Source organism: Amblyomma maculatum, chromosome 5 (genome assembly GCF_055883805.1).
Source record: "Amblyomma maculatum isolate TAMU_Amacu chromosome 5, ASM5588380v1, whole genome shotgun sequence".
Classification (NCBI taxonomy): Eukaryota; Metazoa; Arthropoda; class Arachnida; order Ixodida; family Ixodidae; genus Amblyomma; species Amblyomma maculatum.
Window position 1 is genome coordinate 118,238,508 of NC_139348.1, and position 25,239 is coordinate 118,263,746.

Sequence of the window (25,239 nt, forward strand, 5' to 3'; positions counted from 1 at the left end):
AGCATCTCGAAATTAAAGAGCTGCGATAATTTTTTACAATGTCGGCCACTTCCTTCTTCCATGAAAGTCACTCAACATTAGTTATGCGTGGTGGCAGGTCTTCTCTTCTATGAGAGAAAAGCTTCATCATGGAAGGAAGGACTCTGCGGAACGGTGCTGCAATCTCCTGCAATTTCTTGCAATTTCCTACAATTTATATACAGGCGTGACCGAGAAAAGTAAGCGCTCCTACTGCAGGCAACAAAAATTTGGAAACATGTCTTCACCATTGATGACCCTGGACAGCGCCGACATTGCTGTGTTCGGCGTGCTTACCGCCCTGGGGTACCTGGTCGGACTCTACTTCTCCGTGGCCCATCGTCGGCGTCAGGTACCTTTCATGGTGCACACGGGGTACAGGATAACATGAGTGTGTCGATGTCACATCGGTAACCCTGGTTGTGATTTATGAAATCGAACACATGTTAGTGTAAAGGCGGTAACTTTTACGGCTTAAGAAAGAAGGAGGATGGGCAGAGTTAGGTATTTTAAATAAGCATGAAAAACTATAGCATAAATCGAAGAGAACGCACTATATGATGACTATCATTTTTGTACCGCTTTCCTTCATTAGCACTTTTATATATAATGTTTAATTAGAATCGCAAGAAGTTTTGAGTTTTCATTCGTTTTCCATGAACATTTTGTTAAGCAGTCCCGAGAAGTAGCTTTTCGCAAAGGCGTCTGTGCCACTAAATACGTTTGCAGCGACTTTGATTGATTTACCTAGACAGAGATCAAAGTGACTGTACCAAGCCAAAGAAGGATACCAGCCTAATTAATCTGCTACGGGCATCCGTTGCTGTTATCTGCTGCTGAGCAGAACGGGATCCACGAAATGAAGGGTGATGGGCTTAGTGTCGAGAGTTATTATGCGTTGTGCAACTGATAAAAAAACGTTAATGTACTACAGTTGAAGAGAGGGCAAAACCTACTTCCGCAATGCGGCAAATTGAAACAAAATATAGAGAAAACACTAGATAAAGACATTGGTTTTGAACGCACCGTCAGTGAAGCCAAGGGAAGTGTTAGGTAGGTAAGGAAAGGGACAAAATTATGGTGTTGGTGGTGGTGGTGTAGATAAGTAGTGACAGCAGCAGTAATAATAGTAGCTCTAGCGGCAACAGTAACAAAACACTAGTTTTTAAAAGAAGTCCTTGTGATCAGTGTAAACTTTGGACGCACTTCGTAACGAGAACGAGAAGTTCTACTATGAAAAGGGGAGCGTAGTGTGGGATGACAGAAATACGTAAACAGAAAGTGGTCGAAAGGGGAACTACCAAGAGGGTGGTTACCGTGAATTTAGTGAATGCGGTGAAATACATAACCGGAACGTAATTACCTTAGAAGCAGGCTGAGAGGAATTATCATGCAAGACTGGCCCTATGACGATAGCTATTATTAGTTAACTGGACCTTGGCTGAGAAAGGAAGGAAGCGCAGGGTGAGAACAGCGTAACAAGGAGGAGGGTTATCACAAATAGTCTGTACGGGCACAGCGTATGTTTGCGTAACCGATCAGTGGTTTGCACTTGAATTACCCGGAGGGCGGTTCCCTTTCCGTAAAAAGACTAATGGAAAGCGCTGCAATGCGCAACGGGATGCTGATTCCCTTTCTAAGACCTAGGTGGCGGGAAGCGGGAAGAGTGGATAAAATGGAATAATGTCCACCGGGGATGGCTGGCTGTGAAACGCGCCGATCAAAGAAAGGTATTGCATTGTTGGCGCCCAAACTCATGGGCGAGGATCGAGGTGAGGGAGCTGCGTGCAGAACTCGTATGTTGAGATCTAAGAAGAGCGCTCTATATTTTTGCACGTAGGCCCGTCAGTCTCGAAATATCTACTGGGATACATCGCGGACAAAAAATATCTTTTCCGATATTGCAAAGCTCGCGTTAAACTATGGCATAGATCTGCAATAGTGCTTTTGTACGTCGTCTAAGGAATATAAAAAAATTTATGAATTAGTTCAGTTGAATTTACTGCCTGATTGTTCGTTTTAGCTGTGAAATTAAAAATAAATTTAGCAATGAATTTAAGCTCGAAAGAGAGACGCAAGAGCATTGGATCACTCACGTCATAATTCACGGTCTTAAGTTTAGTTTGAAATATCAATCCCTCTAGCTACTGACGCTGTTTCAAAACATTTAGTTGTGCTTTAGCTCTGGTTAACCCTAGTTTAATTGGGAAAGCAACGGCGGAAGCTTCTTTTGCCTGCTTCATAATTCCCCTATCACGCCCTGTCAGTGTAAGGTGCTACATTATTGGGGACACGTAAGCTTAAGGGTATGACGCTAGAGCATAAGCTACTTGCCCAAATATAAAGTCACACTTCAACCTAGCCGTATGAACGTGCCTTCGTGTCGTAGCGGTAACGAGAATACAAACGGTTCTGGCAGGCTGATTCTGATATCACCCTCCCATATGAAAGGAGCGACCCGAGTTGGCAGCTCCTGCCCGTGGCATAGGCGTAACGCGAATTCAAACGTCATGGCAGGCTGATTTTTTTATGAGGAGGCCGTAGCTACCCCTCTCCACAGCGTAGCTGCGGCCACCCGGTGTTTATACCCCCCTGCACACCGGGAACTAACCCGGTGCGAGGCCGTCCATTGGCGCAAAATACAAACAGGAACCTTTCCCAACCCATGGCTATATAGCAAAATTTTCCCAAATCTTATTGCACCTAGCTGCAAACACTGCTCACAACCGGCCACATTCATTCACATAGTGTGGACATGTATACGACACAACGCAGGCAATACAGCTACAATAGATGCGTGGGAGTCCCTCCTGCGCTCCACCGAGCTCGCCCAACAGCGCCAGCTCATTTTGCGCGCATTGGAGGCCGCAGAGTCCCAAGGGATCCCTGCTGACCTTCTCTAAGCAGTGCAACCAGTCTTTCGGCTGGTTCCCCTTCTTTGGGAGTAAATAAAAAGTTTATCATCATCATCATCGCTTTAGCTGTCGCGGTATTGCTTTCGCAATAAAACATGTAAACGTAAAAGCTTGCTACATAGTTCCCGGAAAGTAAGCAACTAAACTTATTAGCACTTCGTCAGTTTTATTAACGCTGGGAAATTTTATTGTAACAGTCCGCAAACTTTTTCCTAGAACCTGGCTTGAATGCACGAGCTCATAGGGAAATTTACGCATTGCTGATGAGCGTAATCTCTCCACCCTATGAAATTAATTCTTGCGCTCAAATGTGAAACGATGACCCGTGTGCCTTAAATGTTGCAATGATTACCTTATTCATGCCGCCTGTGACAACTGCGAATACAACCTTACTGATGAACAGATCTACCTTCTTTATTATTTAGGCTCTTCAGGTTGGAGGCATTGGAAACGGGGGTGCCGACGTGGACGCGTTTCTCGGAGGTCGCAGCCTTCCTGAGCTGGCCTTGACCATTTCCGTACTGGCTTCTGTGGTGAACGGCGTGTCCGTTGTCGGATTCTTGGGCCACTTCTACGCCTACGGGTTCCACTTGGTCTGGATGCTGGCTGCTACACCCGTGGCAGTAACTCTGACATCAGTGGTGCTGGTGCCCTTGCTTTATAATCTTCGGGTTGTGTCCGTTTTCCAGGTAATTTACTAACTCGGGCTTCAAAAAGCCTCCACTGTATTTCGAGTGCGTCTTGCTACGAAGGGGGGAAGGGGTAAATTAGCTTTCCTGAACTACGAGGGAAAACAACTGCGAAAGCGACTGCATGCATTACCTAGGCCCTCCAGCTGCCTTTGTGAAGTTTATGATCCGTTTCCTTTATTTTCTTTGAACGCGTATTGCCTGATTGATTGAACTCAAGCATACAGACACCTAGAGCCACTGGCGCGAGCTCTTTTTCTTGACATTTTTTTTCTCGCCAGAGCCGAAACCTAGCGCTCATTGCCCCATATGTGGCTCCTCCCTCACTAAAACAAACCATTATTGTTCAGTGTGTTTGGTAATTGGTTTAGTTTTGGGGTTTAACGTCCTAAATCAACTGAGGCCATGAGAGGCACCGTTGTGGAAGGCTCCTTTAAATTCGACCACCAGCGGTTCTTTAAGCACACGGGCGCCGACCTTTCCGTCTGCAAGGAAACGCGGCCATCAAGGCCGGAATTCGATGTCACATTTCTGGGCACAGTAGTCGAGCGCCCCAAGCACTGCGCCACCCTGTCGGGGTTTTCAGTAAGTAACGGCTTGTACGCTAGCCAGCAGTGAATGCAAGTTCCGAACATTTCTCGCTCAGATTGTACTACAAATAGATATCAGTTAGAACAGATGGGAAACGTGCATAACTTTTTGCAGTGTTTTAGTGAGCGGAATGTATTTATTTTGCGCTGAGTATCTTACAAGAAGAGTAAAGACGGTTTGTGGTTGGTTTATGGAGTCAACGTCCCAAAGCGACTTAGGCTATGAGAGACGCCGTAGTGGAGGGCTCCGAAAATTTTGACCACCTGAGGTTTCTTAACGTGCAATGACATCGCGCAGAATATGGATGCCTAGCTTTATCGCCTCCATTGAAAAGCAGTAGCCGCGGCAGAGATTCGATCCCGTATCCTTGGGCACAGCTATCGAGTGCCTTCACCACTGCACCACGCCGGCAAGGCAGGAATAGTAAACAGGAAAGGAATATATACGAATGGCGCAGTGCATTTTGACTCCTGCAACAAAATGGAGGCAACAGCAGCAATAGTAACAATAAAAACTGCTCTTACTTAAAACATGTGTACATTTCAAAATGCAAGGGACATTGAGGGGAACAGGTAATTGCGCATAATATCAGTTGCTTCCGCGCCACCTTGTCTAAAGAATGCAGCCTGGTAATGCGCAATAGAATAAACAGCAAGAGCAAGCAATAAAAAACCTTAGTACTTCAGTAAGTGAAATGCAATAGCCGGTGGCTGTCGGTTGTGGTAGCGACCGGGTGAGCAGAGAGGTTTCCTCAGTCATAGGAATTTTAGCCAGGAACGAATGTGCATGCGTCACCGTGTATTGCAAGGTATGACATCTGTGTAGCGGAAGAACAAATGTGGCTAGGATAAACGGTGAAAGCGTGTATTAGACATGTGACTGGCTTTCAGGACGGGCGCTCTAGAGAAGTCAAGGGCAGCTGAACACTTCATCGGCAGGTGCGTTTTATGTGGCAGCACCGATGGAACTGCGCGCAGCTGGTGGATGCGCTTCACCAGGAAAATGCGTTGTAATACCTTGGAAATTTTAAACTCATGGCTTACCGGAAAATATTTGCGCACTAGTTGTGTTGCAATAAGGCACAAGCCAATAAGCCCGCCGTTAACAATGTCTGTTACCTGCCGGTGTTCTCTTTGTCCCCTCCCAGTACAGTCACGTCTTCACAAAACTTAATACCTTGTTACTTCTTACTGCACATTGTACATTGAGCTCAGGGGTGAGATTTGTGAGTTTGACTCCTTTGTAATTGCAAGTTCTACGCGAGGCACTTGGAAGGGAGAAAAACAAGCTATTGCCTGAAACGTACACTAAAAACATCTTTGGCAGGCATAGCGTGGAAGCTGCTCAGGCGACGCAAATAGCCTAATCAGAGTGAGTTAAAGACAACACGTAATAGACTGGATAGAGGAATGGTGGTGAACAGAGGGACGGAGAATGTACGTCAGGAGTAAGAAGTTTTGAAATATTGCGATATGGTTGTGAATCAGCCAAATACGCCTTATATCCTTGATTTCAGGAGAGGCAAATTGAATTATGATGGTGATGATGCAAAAAGGTTGGTTGGTTGGTTCGTGGGGTTTAACGTCCCAAAGCAACTCAGGCTATGAGAGACGCCGTAGTGGAGGACTCCGGAAATTTCGACCACCTGGGGATCTTTAACGTGCACTGACATCGCACAGTACACGGACGCCTTGCTTTTCGCCTCCAACGAAAAGCGGCCGCCGAGGCCGGGATTCGATCCCGCGTCCTTGGGAACAGTAGTCGAGCGCCGTAACCACTGCGCCACTAATCACAAAGGAAACAATGGGCTTATATTGCTATCAGGGGGCCTAGAGAATGTAGAAGAATTCTAATGCCTATTTATCACGCCTTTGATGTAAGCAAAATATAAGAATGACTGTTTTCAAGTTTTTCACATTATCTCTGGTAATGTCTGATGACACAGAAAAGAATTGACGACCACGAGAACTATATTACTAGTATGCTATCAAAGAAACTAAGAGGACTGTTGTAGTTGATTTAGCAGGGCTTTTTTTTTAAACCACAGGCTAGTTAAGGGAAGAAGTGTTTCCACAGAGAGTAGGATTGTCGGCACCCTATAAAACACGTATAAATGTTACATCAATGTACAAATGTTGCGTATCCGGACGAAAAATGTTTTTTCGTCCGCAACCCGACAACGACACCAGCTAACTTTAACTCTTTTTCGCGTTCGAAATAACTGCTTTAAATACTCATTTCTTCCACGAACTATTTTCGATTGCAATAACCTCCCTAACAATGAAGTTCTGCAGCCAACACTGACGTTAGTCTCGCAACATATCACCTAGTTTCTTTTTATTGCATTTGTTATTTCACTGCTGTGTTGTAAATGGTTGATTCTATTCCTAATTGTGCAGAAGAACTTCAACTTGCACTGTAATTATTGTTTATTTTTGCCTGTCTTGTTAAACTACTTAGTTTGCATTCCCACCCTGCTAAAATCCCTACACTGGGATTACAGTATCAATAAATAAATAAATTGTTATCTTTGCGCTGTAGCACTGCTTTATGGATTCCCGTCTCTTATGTTCTAAGAGAGCTGCTGATTGCGCTTGTATAGCACGCGAAGGATTTCAGAAACGCTTGGCAAGCGATTGTCTCCACACAGTTGCAGTTTTTCTTCGAAAATATCGTGCCTTTTCCACATAGTGAAACTTTATAGCCATGGGCATTGCCAATAATATTTTCGTAGATACGTGTGAAATTCGAAAAATCCCAAAACAAAAGTGATCAGTCTATACTGCCGATGCTTTTGCTCTAGAAATCGCAATCCGCTAAGTTCTACTAGTATACTATAACTCCGGCTAAACTTCTATATTTACTATAAATAATTATTACGAATATATTAAAGTATCTTATAGGCAACAAAAACACGCAAGAAAGATTACATCACTGGCTAAGTTGTGTCCACTTCGCATTTTCATGTTTCTTCCAATTTAAATGAGCGCCTGCCAACGGGAAAGGCGTCCGTCCATTGTATCCCCACTCTGTTCCAGGCGCCACCGGGAATCGAAGCCTTCACCTCTCAATGAAAGAAAATTTATCGACGCTAAAGCACCACATATATTTTTAGAGTGCTGGCTCAGGGGTAGTTAGGAGACAGCACGTCTGGATTCAGACATAATGTCTGGTTTGGTTGGTTTGGTTTTGGAGTTCAACGTCCCAAAGCGATTCGGGCTATGACAGACGCCGTAGGGGAGGGCTCCAGAAATGTTTACCACCTGGGTTCTTTAACGTGCCCTCGCATCACGTAGTACAGAGGCGCCTAGCTTTACGCCTCTGCCGAAAAGCGGCCACCGAGGCCGGGATTTGATCCCGCATTCTTGGGCACAGTAGTCGAGCTCCGTAACCACTGCGCCACCCCGGCGGGGTTGACTTATTGTCCCGCTGTACAGTTCCCTGATTAGTTGCGGTGCTTTGTGCGTTAATTAGGGCACCAGTCATTTAGCAATGTTTGTGAAAACAAATGCCACACAAGAGTCTACTAAAGGTGATTCTCCCTTACTATTTTAGCACTCCCTTCTAGCACACTCTTCGCTAGAGTTTTTTTTTTTATTTTATAGGTTTACGTTATAAGCTTTTTAACAGCTTGAAACGGTTATGTAAGGTAACAAAAAAATCGTTTCCTCATTAGCACAGGAGCTCGCCAACACAGCCTGTTGCTCGGTTACTACCTTCTCTAAAGTTAGTCAAATTGCTTCGAGCCGTTAGTTTCCATCAGCTGCGAAGGCACTGACAAAGGCAGCGATATTGAAGCAGGCGCCGCTGCCATCTTACACTTATAAGACCTTACATTTCAAAACTGAAAAAAAAAACACAAGAACCCGATTTAGGATTTTGAGGTTTCACCCGGCAACAAGTGACGCCGCTTCAGCGAGGAAGCCGATCATGGCATGGCTACCTTGAAGACAATCTTGACAATATGGAAATGAAGTTTGAAATTGATCCTCGGATTGTGGATGTTGGAAGCTCTCCTTTAAAAATACGAAATCTATAATAGTAAACTCCAAACAACAAATGTTTCCCTGGTTTTAGAAAAGAGCATTCGAATACGGATGTTACTGTTACCGTAAACAGCCTCTCAAGGAATTAAGCAGCATATAGCAAGTGCTTCTGCACCAAGCTCTAACACCAACACAATGCGTTCCTTTCGATCATGAATAAATTTTATAAGGCAGGTATTCTGCAGCCGGGCATACCGAAAGCATGCGAACATTTGGTCACAATATCTGCAGTGGTAGCAGAGTGACTGTATGCGATGGAAGATTAAGATCCTACCAATAAGTACGGGTTTCTCCTCGGATGGCAATAACCTCTCCATTTTACCTTCAGGCTGAATGGCTGTAATGAGAGCGTTTTTGTTTTCTAAAGAATCAGGTATACCTCAAGTAAAATACCACAGTAAACTTCCCTTCACTTTAGGCACCGCGGTGCTATGTACTTGGGGAAGATGAATGCCTCGTTTGATACGCGGCCTCCAGAGGCAGAACCCAACATGAAACTTGCGAATTATCTTTGAAAACATTCGTGTAAAATTGTCAAAGCATATAGCGCGCATTGGTGGGTACTAAATGCGAAACAAAATTAATTTATCGCGCCCTTTTTTTCGATGCCAGCACAAGAAAAATAAAAGAAGTGTTTAAATTTGCTTGCACCACACTGTTGAGAAAACGCTCTGTGTGTTCCAATTCTTGGCCGATCCCCTCTATTGGTATGCGCCATCAGTTAACAAGAGAATTACCATCAGCGAAATCTGTGTGTAAATAGGTTCAACTTTGCTTTAGTTTGCCTAACTTGCTTTAGCTTGTTAGTGACTCCCTGGTACGACGAAATGCAATTTACTCCCAAAGTATACACTCACAGTCACAGAAGAAGCTTTTGCCTAACATCTTTCAGCTTTCGCTTACGGTATACTTCTTTGTCAGCTAGTATGGGCTGCCTATTTTCAGGCGCTTCATCTTAGTAAATGGTATATTTCGGTCAAAATGTGCTGTTTTTTTTTTCGCCTGCTGTTCAGAGCACTTAATGCGGATTATCGAAGCCCTGACAGCTGCCGTGATAGATGTAACTTGTAGCGTCATAGACAGTTTTAATGTAAAAAAAACACAAAGACCATCATTGTTAAGTAATGTGACGTCGCAGATATACAGGCAATAATCAATGGCCTACGACGTCCCCTCACCGCTTCAGTTTTCGTTGGAAATTTTAGTGTTTGTTCTGAAAAATAGCAATGCAATGCAATGACCATGAGTTTGGGTATATTTGATAGGCGATGTGAAATTTATCTGGACAATACTGCAGCATTCTCACAAAAGTAAGTCAAAACCTAGTGTACTAGCAGCCAATGTTCTCAAGCAATCTCGAGTTTTTCCAAAGCCTTGTTGTGGCCTAGAACAACGGGGCTAAGGAAGCCTTCAATGTTTCTCGAGAATAGTGCAGCTAAAAGTGCGAACGAGAATGGTAAGCTTGGTTCGATGATATTAATTACATGATTAGCGCCCGTGTGCTGTGCGATGTCAGTGCACGTTAAAGAACCCCAGGTGGTCGAAATTACCGGAGTCCTCCACTACGGCGTCTCTCATAGCCTGAGTTGCTTTGGGACGTTAACCCCACAAACCAATTACATGATTACCATTTACTCAAAATAAGAAGCAGCACATGCAGAGTAGTGATACTTGCACACGCACATGTAGTGATACTTGCACACGCCGGTGCAAGTATCACTACAACGGAATCTTCTTTGCACTACAAAACGACATAAATGGTTTCCGATTATTGTAATATTTCTGAATTACTATGGTGCTAGAGCATACCTTTTCATTATTGTTTCTTTTATTTGAAAAAAAAAAATCTCAGCAGCAACAATCCAACAGATGCATCGGGTGACGCATATTACTCACAGGTATTTAATACAGGAGATACTAGCCACTCAGTAAGTGCGAAATAAACTTCGCCCACAAAATATCGCTATAGTTGCTGTTTTTCTCGCGGCTTTTTTAGCCTAAGAAATCTGCATTCTTATGCCTCGATGTACCCATTGTTTCGGTTTTACACTCGGGCGCGAAATTCTATTCAAGTTAGTTACGATTACTTTAATGCATTTCTTTTTAGAATAGTATTTACGTACTGTTTGTTGCTCCATTTACTGCTATATATGCGTGAATCTCCAAGTATTTATTGTGCGCTCAGCAATTTTTCACATGCGTCATGCTTCGTTTCCATGACGTCAAGTACCTGCGGCTGCGATTCGACAACAAGGTCGGCATCACCGCTTGCGTCGTTTACTTTGTGCTCAGTGTAAGTGTTATTTTTGAATTCTCCAATTTAAGCGACTTCATTAAAGCATCCAAAGTAAAAAGAGAGGTTCCTGCAACGATATTTTGATATTAAAAAAAGCTCTCAGCGTTTGCAACATCCAATAACTTGGCAAGAGCTCTAGCTCTGCAATACACAGGTGGCTGGCCTGGTGTTTTGAAGTGTTGATGTTCAAGTGCTACATTTTTGCGTAGTAAAATTTATTTTCGAGCCTTGCTAGTTCTTGCCCGTTCCTGTGTCTAGCGACGTCGGCGTTAGCGAGGGCGTCACTGGACAACAGCTGTAGGGTGGCCCGTGGGGTCACAATATCACAGGTACAACTGGCAACCCTTGGGAGCAAAATTGTGCTCGTCCTCCCCCACCTCGCCACAGCCGTCTGGAATGCAAACGATTCGGACATTCTGGTTAATGGCAACACTGAGAACCTGAAAGTATGCTTAACGCTATTGCGTCCTACACTTAAAGACCAAGTTTTAAGTGTAGCGATGGGTACCCACAAACACTTAATAGCGAACCTAATTGTATCTGTGATTGCATGTTACGGGTGTCCATCCTATTGCAACCTTTTCAAGCTGCTGGAATCCTTGCGAGCGGCAATATTCAGCCGCCACAAGAGTAAGGTAGATAGCAGTCGAAGAGAGCAAGATTGACTTGTAAGGTGGAAAGCGGAAGAAGAAAGTAGGCGGGCAGGCGCCGATGGCATGGCAGGTTTTGTAACAAAAAATTTCCGTGGCACATTGGACCACTAAAGTGCACAGCGATATTGAGCGCAAACCAGACAAGACACACGAGAAGACCGAACAACACGAGCGCTAACTTCCAACAAAATTTTTTTCCTGTGCGATCCACTTGTGGATCACATTGTTTCTTGTAAATCGAGAACTTGCAAGCCATACTTTGAACAAACTGCTGTGCTAGCAAGAAGTTTTAATATGACCACACGTGTAATAATTGAAGCGGAGATCGAGGGTAAATGCTCCCGGAGAGACATGCGTGATCATTCCGTTGATTTGTTTATGTGATAAGGAACTGTCTTTTCTCTGGCTATGATACTGTTAGCACATGTGATATCTTGTCTTTGGCGTATAAATGTGCTGCATGTGGGGAAAACAAATTTGTTGGAAGTTATAGCGCTCGTGTTGTTCGGTCCTCTCGTGTGTCTTGTCTGTTTTGCGCTACACTATCGCTATTTTCATGCACCAACAAGCCCGAATAGTTACGCCTTTGCACTAAAGTGCGATAAGGCGAAATCGTTTGTTTTAAACTTCGCTGATTCCTGGTTTTACTTCATCGGCTTCTGTTTGCTGTCTGGTGCGGTTTTTGAAGAAGCGTAAAAAATAAGACATCACACTAACGCCTGCATCGGTATGACTGCATCGCGTAAGCTACCAGCCAAAATATAAAGCCCCGCTTTAACCGTGAACTATAACGTGCATTCAAGGGTCCTGGCAGGCTGATTCTGATATCATCCTCGCATGCGAAAGTAGAGGCCCGAGCTGGCAGCCTGCCGAACGATAGCGTCCTGTGATTGGTCGAGTCATCTATGACGTCATTCCCATCTCAGCCAATCAGAGCACCGCCAAAGCGTGACACTTTTGCTGACAACGATGAGCCACTAAATGCCTTCGCTTTAAAAATCACGAGGATGTCTATGGTATGTAGAGTTGGCCGGTCACGTAGGTTGCAGGTATGGGGGTGGTATAAATTGCTACCTGAGCATCTAACTGCCAACTCGGCAGCTCTTAGCTAGGTGGGTAGGCGGCAGCGTAATGGAACTATTATGCCGTCCATGTTGACCACGTTGTTATGATGACTGAAGAGAAAAGTTCAGATTTTTGGAGCGTGCCAGAGACCAAGATATGCACAACACATAAAACAGCGCTGCTAATTAATTTAATTTATAAATGCATGCACGCATACGCACATTATATGTAATGCACCGGTCATCGCTCTAGAAAAGGCACATCAATTTTTAAGTATCAGCTACTGCTGTAAGGCGGATACGCATTCGACCCTTGGAGGATAGCTCGGCTTCACTCTCGACGCTCATTTCTCCAAAACCTAATTAAATATCCATAATGCAAACTCCTCTCCCCCCAAATTTAAGAGGATGCCTATGCTTTGCCTCAAAAATGAACACGAGAGCGCGGCTCCTATTCCATCCTGTTTCAAAGGAAAGTGCATGTACTTGAACGAAGACCGCAAGGGGACCCGACAAACGGGATTCATTCAGACGGTTCCATCCTGTACTTAAAGGCTGAGATATAATGTCCAATCTATTTTTCCTATTTCCCCGACCGCGGTTTACGCCCGCCACAATTCTTTAATAGAGCCGCCTGTGTGCCCTATGGGATAATACAAAAACCGCAAACCCAAACCAGACGCCCTTCTAGGCACTCATCGCGCAGTAGGACGTAGAGAGGGACAACCAGAACAAAGAAAGAATAAACAATAAAACAGTACACTGAGAGCCAGGTAGCAGTAACTTGAGAAATCACTATAAAACGCGTACTGCTAAATTTTCGAAAGACACTTTTCACTTAATAGCCCAAAAAGTAAATGCCTAATATTTTGTTTCTCTTAAAGCTCTTGGTGAACTGTGTATTTTTTTGCCTTTCCCCAAATAGCAAAATACCATACTCATTTATTTTCTGAACGTCTTTACCTGCAGCAAATGCTGGGTGCTGTTGGTATCTACACCGCAGCCATTGGACTTTCAACGAGTACGTATGATTCATCTGCTGTGATGATTCATCTTCTGTGATGATTCATCTTGTGTGACTTTGCGACATCACAAAAGAGTGCAGTCTATCGCACTTTACTCCTGTTATCCTCATATTCATATACGAAACCAGAAACAAAGGCGCACACCGTAGCCAATCAGATTTCCAGTGATCTCCCCAAGGGTATCCTGCTTCACATCACATCAATAAGCAATTTTGATCGCCGCCAGTTTTTTTGCCGTACATGCAATGGCATGCTTTAATGGGTTTTTTTCTGAGAAATGTTTCATCTTTCTTTAAGTATTTTAAGCCTTCAATTGATTGTACGCCACCTTTTTGCGCACACATTTTAAGGCCGCAGAGGCGCAAATCCCGTGATAGCTAATATGCATATAGAAACAATCAAATCATCCCTATCTATGGTAGCTTAGATTAGGCTCATTTCAAGGCTTAATAAATTTTATGAGATTCACCCTTCTTCATAAATATCAACTTTATGTTAATTGGCCAAATGGAGCTCAGGGAATATGGACAAACGCTTATAGTTTCCATGCTACCACGACTATTTAATTGGCTGTTTTACTTTTTCGCCTAAACCGCGGCGTTTGTGATCGTATACTGTTTAGGTGCGAACAGTAAAATACATATTCGTGTGCAACACTCCACCTATGAACATCTAACTGCGCTTAAGTTAATCTTAAGCAGTACATCTTTGTCTGCTCCAAATAAAGCTCACAGCCGTTCACGGTGTATTCTTTATCAAAAGTGTAGAGGCCGTCTTCTTCTGAGCCACTTCGTACGGCTTGTAATGCGTTTCGTGTATAGCGAATATATTGACTTGTACAAAAAGTTTTTGTCCTACACTCTTCGGTGGGGATACCTCCCTTTATGTTAAAGCAGCACCACTAAATGACTCGGGAGCAGACCCCCTTCCAAACCCTTTTTCAAACGTTTTCGCGTGAATTACACATTCCAACTATATTTGAAAATATATATGTCATTTGCATACTTACTTATATTATAATATAAGATACTATATTATATTATATTCTATTATAACTTTGAAAACATTTTTGACAACGGCTATACCTATCCTCTTACTTTATTTTGTAAATTGTGCTGGCGTTCGACTGTGGTGAAACCGGAACTTATTTATGGCCCTGTTCTTCTATTTGGTTCTGTTATTTTTGCAGTGCTACCGATTGGACTACTGTATTCCAATATCGCCATCGGAATCGCAGGCACAATATACACCGCTCTGGTAACTACCATCTGCATTTATCGCTAGTGACAATGCTGAGATGGGAAACTTTTCGTTATGAATCGATTCAAACGCTTACAGTATAAAGAGTTTAACGTTCAAGATCCAATTCCGCCGAGAGGGACAGAGTCGGCAAGGGCTTTAGATACGTGTCTAACCACATAGTATGTATGAACGCTTCTCAAAAACGGCTTAATAGTATTGTATGACCATTTCAATAACCTTAACAAGTCACAAAGAAAACACTTTTTGAATGCAGAAAGCCAATATTTATTAAACACAAAAGGCACAGTGGACATCTATTCCTGCTTTTGGTGTAAATCCTTGAGAGGTCTGTAATGTAGTTTCACAGGTCTACTAAATCAGCATTTTAAGAAAACGTAGCGCAAAGAAGACAAGGACAAAAAAAGAAGGAAACACACACGAGCGCTTACTCACAACTGATTTTTTATTAGAAAAGGTAACAGAATATATAGGATACAAAAATTATCAAATACATCTAATAAAGTGGTGAAATTGACAAAAAATTGACAAAAATGTGGAGAAAGGCAAGTCTGCAAAGATACACATGTGAAAAAACTATTTGACCACTAATTCTAGGTATGTAATCTCTACTTTTGTTAAGTTAATAGAAGCTTCACTGACACACTTATCCCCTCCTTTCATGATGCCTTTCTCCACATTTTTGTCAATTTTTTGTCAATTTCACCACTTTATTAGATGTATTTGATAATTTTTGTATCCTATATATTCTGTTAGCTTTTCTAATAAAAAATCAGTTGTGAGTAAGTGCTCGTGTGTGTTTCTTTCTTTTTTTTGTCCTTGTCTTCTTTGCGCTACGTTTTCCTAAAATGCGAATGCACCAACTCGCCCAATTTAGCATTCTTGTGCAGCTACTAAATCAGGTCCACAAAAAATGAATTTACCTTTAATATACTTCAAATATCGCGAGCGTGCAATAAAAGTAAGTATGCAAATGACATATATTTTGAAAAGTAGCTGTAATGTGTAGTGCATGCAAAAATGCAATGTAAAACCGTTTTCAATATTTAAACAAATGCAATAAATCGAGTGCGATTTTAAGAAAATTGTATTCTGAAAAACTGTTTACCGCAGTATGACTAAAGAACAGCTCGGTGTGTGCTTGCGCTTGTTATGTATTTATATATTATTTATGTATTTCACAGTTGCTTATTAGATAGTGCTCTGCATTTCTTATCTTCAAGCATGATATCTTGAAAGTCCCTAAAATACAACGGTTAAGTGTTAATGTTGCACTGAGAAGGGCACGAAATTAGCATCATTTATTTTTAGCTTCATTCAAACACATTTTTAGAAGAAAAAGCAATGATTCGAAGCAGGGATACACGTAAAACGATAGAGAGCTCAAAACTGGTTGTCCATAACACACTCTCTCCGTCAGAAGCACAACAGACAACGTTAGTGCTTAGTACGCTTCTAATTGATGTCATATGGAGTTGTCATAGGTTTTCCCACCGCAAAGAATCGCTTAACACAGCATATAAAGCAATAGGTTGTGTAAGAGAGTAGGTTGCATCTGTTTTAGTGACCATTGATGTATTTTAATCAGCCCGGTGAATCGACTGAGCAGCTGAAAGTTTTCGTGCCTTGTTTATTAGAGACAACGGAATATTGCACATCTATCTTGCACAACAGACATACTCTGAATGAGTGCTCAGTATTGGTAAACCATTCTTTCTGTACATTGTTGGTAAATTGCACATTTTCGGTTTTATGGTAAGCTTCTGAACTGCTGTTTCTTGGGCTAGTTAGTGAAGTTTGCTCATGTTGGCGAAGTCCAAAGCGCAAAAATTACAAGGACATGAGGGAAATAGAAAAAGCGCTATGGAGTCCGACGTAGCTCTCTGTCCTGTGTCTGTCCTGTCCTATTTGAAGTTCAGGCTTCATCAGCATTCCGAAGTACTTTTGCAGACCAATTCCGATTATTTCAGGTCAATAAAAATAAGTTAATGAAACTTATCAACCCATTTTAAAATTTGTTGATAAATAAGAAAACTAACATAAAATTCTAAAGAATACAATAAGTTCGAGAGTCTATCAAGCAACTGGTCTCCACTGGAGCTTGGCCAGTTTGTTTTTTGTTGCCTCACAGTTAGCAAGACCCCTTCTGGCACTTTCCTGGTGGCTAACACACTGGAAATGGTCGAGATAATAAAAGAGGCTTTTTCTATATAAGCGGATGAGTTATCTGTATTTGAAATCTGTGTGGTCCTGCCCTAAATTTGGCGTAGCGCGGATATCTCCGTTCTGTGGCCTTCCCATTTATCCATCTGCCTGCAATTTTCTTATTTTTTTGCTTTCTCGTTAAAACACTTCATAAACAGCCCACATTTAGATCCCCTAAGGGACATACCAAGAGCACAATTTCTTTATTTTGTTCGTTATTTGACTTTACTTAACCCACCCTAACTTGCATATTTCATATATTCTTCGGTTTTGTTTTGCGTGTGACATCTTTGTGGTATTAGTTTCATTTCAAGACCCAACAATCGGCCTTTTATTGTTTCCCAGGGCGGTCTACGTAGCGTCGTGTGGGCGGACTGTGTGCAAGCTCTGGCGATGCTGTCCATTCCCGTAATCATAATCGGAAAAGTCATCTATGACTCCAGTAGCGCCAGCCCACCACTCAGGCCTCTCAGTGATTTCAACCTGACGGCATACCTTTTACGGTAAGTCCATTCATCAGGGCTTTGCCTATTTTTCGTCCTGCTGGGAGGGTTGGCTGCTCAGCATGGCTGGAAAAATATCTAGCAGGTATGCAGTTACCTTCACTCACAGCTAGCCGCGCGGTGCAGTGGTACTCGTACTACTTAGCCACATTCCCACTAATGATGCCCTTGATGCTCAAAGGCTTTGCTGAAATACAGCACGCGAAGTGTGCTGTATGCTATACATGCTATACATTGTAACAGCTCAAAGGACACGGATACAGGAAAGGGGAAGGACTCTTCTTTCCAGCCCTTTCATCGTTCTTTTTTTCTACGTTCGTGTTCTTGGCGTCGTTTCGATGTTTACTATACCGTGTGCTCTTGCGCGCCTCATTTATTAATCTTACTCCTAACAACGTACGTATTAACGAACAGTTCTCTGCCTTGGGGCGCTGTAGGAGGCAGTCCAATTCCTTTTATCGGGATATTTATTGTAATTATTATTAGCATTACTGCATTACTGCGTTCGCTGACCAAAAAAGCCCTTTCCCGTTGCGCAAAAGCTTATTGGGTACACCGGAAGCTGCTGCCGCCTTGTGTTTCAGCTTCTCAATCTTATTCAATAAAATAATTTTCTCCGACTCCACTTTACAGGCTTCTTCTACACCGCACTGTATTGCTCCCAGGTGCCCTCAAATATATTTGTTGATGTTATTTACTGTGCTACCATCTCCTGTTTGTATCCACACCTACTCTTTCTCTCATGTATTTACCATCTCTATCAAATCTCTCGGCAAATTATCTATGCACCTCTTCTTCGCTACGGCTGAGAAATACCACAGGGCTACTAAATGTCCACTTAAAATATACATATACATACACTGGGCACATAAGAATATAGAATGGTATGTGCAATACCGGCTGGATAATACGGAGAGTGTCTCGGCGATAAAATATTGTCCTGCGTAACCTAGCGAATATTAGCGTGTAGGTGCTTTACACATAGTATGTAAGCAAATGCCACCGATGGCGCCGGGTAGGGATGCAAGTCACTAGGGCATTTTTTTCATGGGAGATTTGTGAACATTTCAAACACCAGGCGCTTTCTCCATAAAATTATTGTCTCCCCTTAGCATTATATGGCCTAACCTCTGCACGTACATATAGATAAGCAGATATACAGATAACATCTGCAGATATGCATATACAAAACGAAATAGTTAATAATTTTAGCCAAGAACCACAGAAAAGATAAAGGCCTCGCTGATTCACTTTGTACTATACAGTATGGTGGTGGCTGCATATTCCAGTACGTAGAGATCACTTATTGTCCATCTGCAATGGGCGTACCTATATGCAGCATGTATTTTCAAGTTTACCTCTAATGAACTGGCTTTAGCCCGTAGCAGCTCGGTTAGTTGTTCATTCATAAGAGTCGCACGCCGTTTGAAGTTCTGAAGACTGCCTTCAAAGAATAAGTGAATCCACGCATAAATTAGGAGGAAAGACTTTAAGAGTAATCTGTATTGAAGGGCAGATAGTGGTGTAAAAAGAGGAGGAAGAATTAGCCTGAACCAGGGAGCGATCGCATATGTATATATATATACATATGCGATCTCGATATATATATATATATACATATGCGATATCGCTCTGTTCGTCGTTATGTGGATTTTTGTGGCCGGTGTCAGCGACGGAAGAAGCCATCGGTGGTGCCTGCTGGATACCTGCAACCGATCGACATTCCAGTAGATCCGTTTTCCCGAGTTGGCCTTGATCTCCTCGGGCCTTTCCCACTCTCTTCGTCGGGGAATAAATGGATTGCGGTGGCCACGGATTATACTGCGCGCTACGCTGTCTCCCGAGCGATACCCACAAGCTGTGCAACTGACGTGGCTGCGTTTCTTCACCACGACGTCATCCTTCTCCATGGTGCTCCCCGCCAGCTGCTCACTGACCGTGGCCGTTGCTTTCTTGCTCGATTAGTCGACGAAATTCTCCGGTTCTGCTCCATTAAGCACTATTTCACCACCGCTTACCATCCACAAATGAACGGCCTCACCGAACGCCTCAACCGCGCACTCACGGACATGTTGTCAATGTATGTATCGGATGATCACCGTGACTGGGAAGGTACTTTGCCGTTTGTAACGTTCACATATAATTCCTCCCCGTCACGACACAATGGTCTACTCACCATTCTATCTTCTATACGGCCGCGACCCTCCCCTTCCATTTCACAGTGCACTGCCTCCCATCGTTAATGCCAGCTCCTATGTTCGTGACGCCATATCTCGAGCTGACGCCGCCCGGGTTATTGCTCGCCACCGACTAGTTTCCTCCCAAAATTCCCAGAAACGCCACCATGATTCTCGTCACCGCGACGTCCACTACTCTCCGGGCTCTCTCGTCTTGCTCTGGACTCCCGCTCGTAGAGTTGGCTATGTGAAAAGCTCTTGTCACGCTACGCAGGACCCTACCGTGTCTTACGGCCAGTCACTCCTGTGACATACGAGATCACCCCTGTGCATCCGCTGCAACAGTCCGCTATGCCACGTAACTAAACCGTTGATTTCACCGGAATGAAGCCGTACTACACCTGCAGTAGTTCGACATAATGCGCACCGAGACTGTGCTTTTCGTGGGGGGGGGGGGGGGGGGGGGGGTAATTTTACATATATGCCCTGCGTCGCTGGATGTTGAAGAAGATGACTATCAACAGTAGTGACGCGAAAGGAAGACGAAGCTGAAGAAACCGTTGGGACTTGCCTGAACACTTGCTGTGTTCTGTTCTATTGTGCTGTGAACACTTGCCCATCACCTGCTGTGGTTTCCTGCACTAGCCTTCCGCCCCGTATCAATGTATATATTTGTTGATGTTATATATATATATATATATATATATATATATATATATATATATATATATATATATATATATATATATATATATATATATATATATATATATATATATAGGGAAATGAGGGGCTCGTTATTCAAGCATATAAAGAAGCGAACAGTCTACGAGTGCAAAGCGGACTTTTTTTGTTTATACCGTTGACATTGACAGGACTTTGTCTTAAGATGATTATTGGAAAAAGAGCAATAAATGCAAAGCGGAAGGAAAAACAACGCGCCGATGGTGGGAGTCTAACCCACGACCTCCGAATGTCGCGTCCAGTGCTCTTCCAACTGAGCTACATAGACGGCTGTCCCCCCTTCCGCTTGCTTGGGTATATGTGTTCTGGTATACGCGTCTACCACCATACCCACTCAGTAACCGCGGGGAAAGGGTGCACAAGAATAAGTTGGCATGCTCAATAGATAGTTTAAGCACACACATTTTTTATTCAATGTAAGGGGCGTAACTGTTGCCTGATAGTTTTTGCAATTTTGTTCTTGCTTATATTGCAATATATCATATATTTTCATAAAAAATTAAAAGGCTCTAAGTAGAATCATCGCAGAACTATGTCCATAATATTTTTGGTGACAATAATATTGCGGGAGCAGAGTAAGTGAATAAAGAAATGACAGCAAATACCAAACGAAATATTGATTCTGCAGGAAATTATCTTTTATAAACTAAAGCCATCATGCATTGCTTACCTGCGGTCACTGCATATAATGGTTCTTTCTCATTAATGTTTATTTAGTTTATCAGAGGCGACAAAAATTGCAAAACGTTTGACTGCTACTTTTCTGAAGTCTTACTGCGCAATGTATTTTCTATGCAGTTGGGGCATTTATAATACAAGCGAACTACAGTAACTTTGTAAAGCGCGGCATATATTCCTTTTTTTGCTCGCAACAACATTCTGGCTAGCGCCTGGAATATTACGCGTCATACTTAACGTGTTCTTAAGGAACTTGACAATTTTAGAGCTCTCCACGCTTCACGCTTACTAAATGGTCTAACGAACTAGGAACGCCATGTAGAAATCAATTTATACTGTCGATATAAGACCCCTGACATCGATGACAGGAAGTACTGTGGGCCTCTCAACATGAACAACGCCACTACCTCGCCACTTACTGGTACCACACCTGTGGCACCGTTAAAAATACACAGCAGAAGAGCCATCAGGAAAAACTCGCCACCGGGGACCTCACTTAACCGGTGGTTTTTTTTTTTGTTTTTTTTTGTATGGTTCCATGGAGAAATTGAAATGAACTGGTGTCTCCTTAGCAGCCGCGGAATTCGTCGCGTTTCAGTCCCTTCGCATTATCAACGCTGTGTCATTTCCCCTTCTTGCACTGTTTACATCTCTCTGCACTACAGTAGATAGTCCGCCCATCCTCCGTATAGCAGAGAATGAAGGCGAGTTCACCAGCTAGGTGACTTTAAATCCGCTTTTCCGCCTTCTGCAGCGAAAGCGGCCGAGAGGTCAAGAAGGAGGAGGAAAATGAGGAGGAAAGGCAGGGAGGTTAGCTTAACCCGTAAAAGAAACCGGTTTACTATCTTGCACAGGGGCAAAGGGGTGAGTGGATATAAAAGTTGTCAGGGATGGGTGAAGATAGTACAGTCACATCACAGACATGTCAAATCACATCACGTCACAGTCATATCAAGTAACATAACAGCAAACTCATAGCCTTTTTATTAGGCCTACGCTTTTCATAAAGCGGAGCAGTGCCTGGGAGTTCAAAGGTTGCGAAAGAATATGGAAGGTTGCTCAGGCTTCGGGAGACAAGGGTAATGCAAATTCTTACAGTGTTGAGTACGTAATATCTGACAAGCAAGGACTTAATTTCATGTAGTCATAACTAAGAGAGTTGTTTAGCAGTGTGTAAAAGTTATAAAGGGAACTTGTTCAAAACAAAACAAATGCAAGAAAGGTAAGCTCGAACAATGGATGTGTAAATACAAGTCTCAACCAACCTGACAGTTTTTGTGAAGTTCATAAGTGTTGTAACTAGCCTTTTTCTTTCTGGGCCATGTCCTTATCAACGTAATTAGTGACCTTTTTCCAAGCTTTCCGGTGCGTATCTCTTGCTAACGTTTCTGTGTTGCTCTAAGTAAGTTACCCAAACAGTGCGTACCTCAACAAAACATTTAGCACGAATACTTTCAGAGCTCTTCTTCGGAGCCCCAACAACCTCAGAAGTATTCTTTATGCCTCCCACAGCACTGACTTCAACCCAACGGACGACGAGAATGTCTGGAGCAGCCTGGTTGGAGGGCTCTCTTATATCGTGGTGCGCACCGGACTCGACCAGATGGCGGTACAAAGGTTCATTGCTGCGAGGACACTGCGACAAGCAAGGAGGCATGTCAATTTCTTTTAAACTGCACGCTATAGATATGAACGAGAGTGTCATTTTCACTGAACGACATAGCCAAATGCCAACCGGGTAAGCTCAAGGTTCACCAGACCACTGACCTTCCCTCCAATCTGATACAGACGATCAGTTTAAGCTGCCCTTGCCTCGTGTGATGTCAAGTGCAGTCTGTCTAGTAGCTCGGTTGGCAAGAAACTGAAAATTATTGTTTTTGTGGTACTTCGTTGCAGGATAGCGGTCACCGGAGGCCTCTTCGTTGTGTCTTTCTTTATACTTGGAGAAGTGGCTGCCCTAGCCCTCATATACTGGTACAGAGACTGCGACCTTGCCCTCTCGGGTGCCATCCAAAGCTACGACCAGGTGATTTTGAACCATTAATTCTCGCGCAGTAATCAGCGTTACCACTGTTGGATAAAGGCTGCCAACAAAGTGCCATCCCCTTACACTCAAAGAGGTCGCTACATTGGAGGGTTACTGTATGCCAGCGTGCCCAGCTTTTGCAGGTAAAAGCTTTGCCGCACTTTCTCGGATTAAGTTTGAGCAAAGAACGTTTTTTAGAAGAACAGCTTATTGCGAAAGAGAATAAAGCTTCGCAAACAATAGGCGCGATCATCAATATCAGGCTAAACACGCCTGGTGCAGCGCGAAAATATATTTCATGTTCATCCAAATAAATAAAACCTTGTGCCATCCCAACCTTAGCATAACCGAGGATCCCCAGCATAACATCGCAAACTGCAACGCAATTGACAATCCTGACTTCGTAGGCTTCTGACCTTGCTTTATTTTAGAATGCATTATGTTATTTTATTCATCATTGATAACCTGGCCTTCGCGACAGATCACTTGCCATTTGCATTTCACGTCTTGATTTTATTCGCGCCTACGTTCTCACCAGTGCGTCTTCTTGTCAGTGTCCTATATGACACGTACCATTTTTCTTGCCTCACATCACTTCGCTGCAGTAAAGCTAACTACCAGGCTTTTCGAGGCCTCCAAATTAACACTGGCGATATATTATAGCGACAGGCAAAACAACAAAGCGCCTTTGTTGATTGGTTTGGTTGGTTTGTGGGGTTTAACATCCCAAAGCGACTCAGGCTGTGATAGACGCCGTAGTGGAGGACTCCGGAAATTTCGACCACCTGAGGTTCACGTGCACTGACATCGCACAGCACACGGGCACCTTACTTTTCACCGTAATCGAAAAGCGGCCGCCGAGGCCGGGATTCCATCCCGCGTCCTTGGGAATAGTTGGTTTGGTTTGGTTTTTGGGGTTTAACGTCCCAAAGCGACTCAGGCTATGAGAGACGCCGTAGTGTAGGACTCCGGAAATTTCGACCACCTGGGGTTCTTTAACGTGCACTGACATCACACAGCATACGGGCGCCTTGCTTTTCGCCTCCATCGAGCGCCGTAACCACTGCGCCACCCCGGTGGGCTAAAGCGCCTTTGTATATCTTATACATCTGAATCATTTGCTAATGTGCTGCAAAGTGCGTATCATTTTTCACTGCTAGGTCCCAGTACCCTTTGAATATTAAGCGTAACGGCAACCACCGTCGACGACTGAGATTCCCATGGTCGTCCTGAAGGCTGTCATTAGGAACAAAATGTATGTAACAAAATCTGTTTGTAATTCTTAAACGTATGGCGAACTGTAGTATACCTAAGTATTTGTGCGGTCACGTGCTCACTTAATGTGGGGACGCACGCCCAGCCCTTACCGCTGCGAGTCAGTATGACGTCTTTGTGAGCGGGCACACACACACACACACACACACACACACACACACACACACATGCACACACACATGCATACACACTCGCGCATGCAGAATGTCCCAGCTAAATATAACCAATCTTTTTGAAAAGGCGAGGTATTCAAGCCTTGTGAACCACTACGCGTAGCCTATACTGAGTCTCTGCTATTTCTTCATTCCTTCAAGGGAGTAATTAGTAAGATATAATCAGTTGATTTCATATATTGACGAGAGGAATAAAGTGTAAATTGATACGTTTTAAATCGTCTTCTAAAGCAGCTGGCTACAATTTTGGCATCAAGGTGCTGATACGGCAGCTTATGTATATAGCATATATTTCGCAAAGTGCAGCTCCATGTAGTGGGAGTCTTCAAATGTGGACATCTGATCTAGGCTGGTTCTCAGAATGCCGAGGCAGCACCGCTGTTAAGGGGAAGCTGTAGAATTATGTAGATAACCGGTAAAAATCTCATTTACCTAAGCAATAGCTGGACGCAAATTTTCATTCAGCTGCTTTTGGAAACTGTCTACGACTTCTGTATAGATCCCTTTTCCCGAAGCCAATAAATGAAATATTGGGTAATTTAAACTTACTAATTCATAAACTAAATTCATAAAGACATGTTTCAAGCAGCGTACACAGCTACAGCTACAGCTTTTTAAGAAAGCTGAAAAAGTGAGAGACATGAACCCTCATTTCCAGATCATTTATTATGTTGTGGCAATTTCTTTTAGGTTACGTCTCGCCAACCAGTGTTGAGCCATTTTACTTCCAATTACCCTTTGCCAGAGAAATGGTCGCAATTTTTCGAGGCAGCCGAACCTTGACATGGTGGACAACATTGGCGGATTCTTCCGTCATGCGGGACTAGCTTTAGCCAGGTCTAAGAAAAGCCCGAGAGATATTTCATAACAATCTATAGTTTCATTTATATGGTCCGAACAG

General features: G+C 43.3%; 1 protein-coding gene across 1 annotated transcript in view; it reads left to right on the top strand.

Annotated features, from left to right (window-relative positions):
- The first annotated feature begins 256 nt into the window (after positions 1–256).
- LOC146189313 (sodium-coupled monocarboxylate transporter 2-like) overlaps positions 257–25,239 on the top strand; it is a 43,942-nt gene continuing 18,959 nt past the window's right edge. Inside the window, exons 1-8 of the mRNA XM_084605234.1 lie at positions 257–370; positions 3,359–3,622; positions 10,487–10,552; positions 13,242–13,293; positions 14,487–14,554; positions 17,108–17,265; positions 22,377–22,517; positions 22,761–22,890. Coding sequence (XP_084461360.1) covers positions 257–370; positions 3,359–3,622; positions 10,487–10,552; positions 13,242–13,293; positions 14,487–14,554; positions 17,108–17,265; positions 22,377–22,517; positions 22,761–22,890 — 993 coding nt within the window. The remainder of the gene's footprint in view (positions 371–3,358; positions 3,623–10,486; positions 10,553–13,241; positions 13,294–14,486; positions 14,555–17,107; positions 17,266–22,376; positions 22,518–22,760; positions 22,891–25,239) is intronic.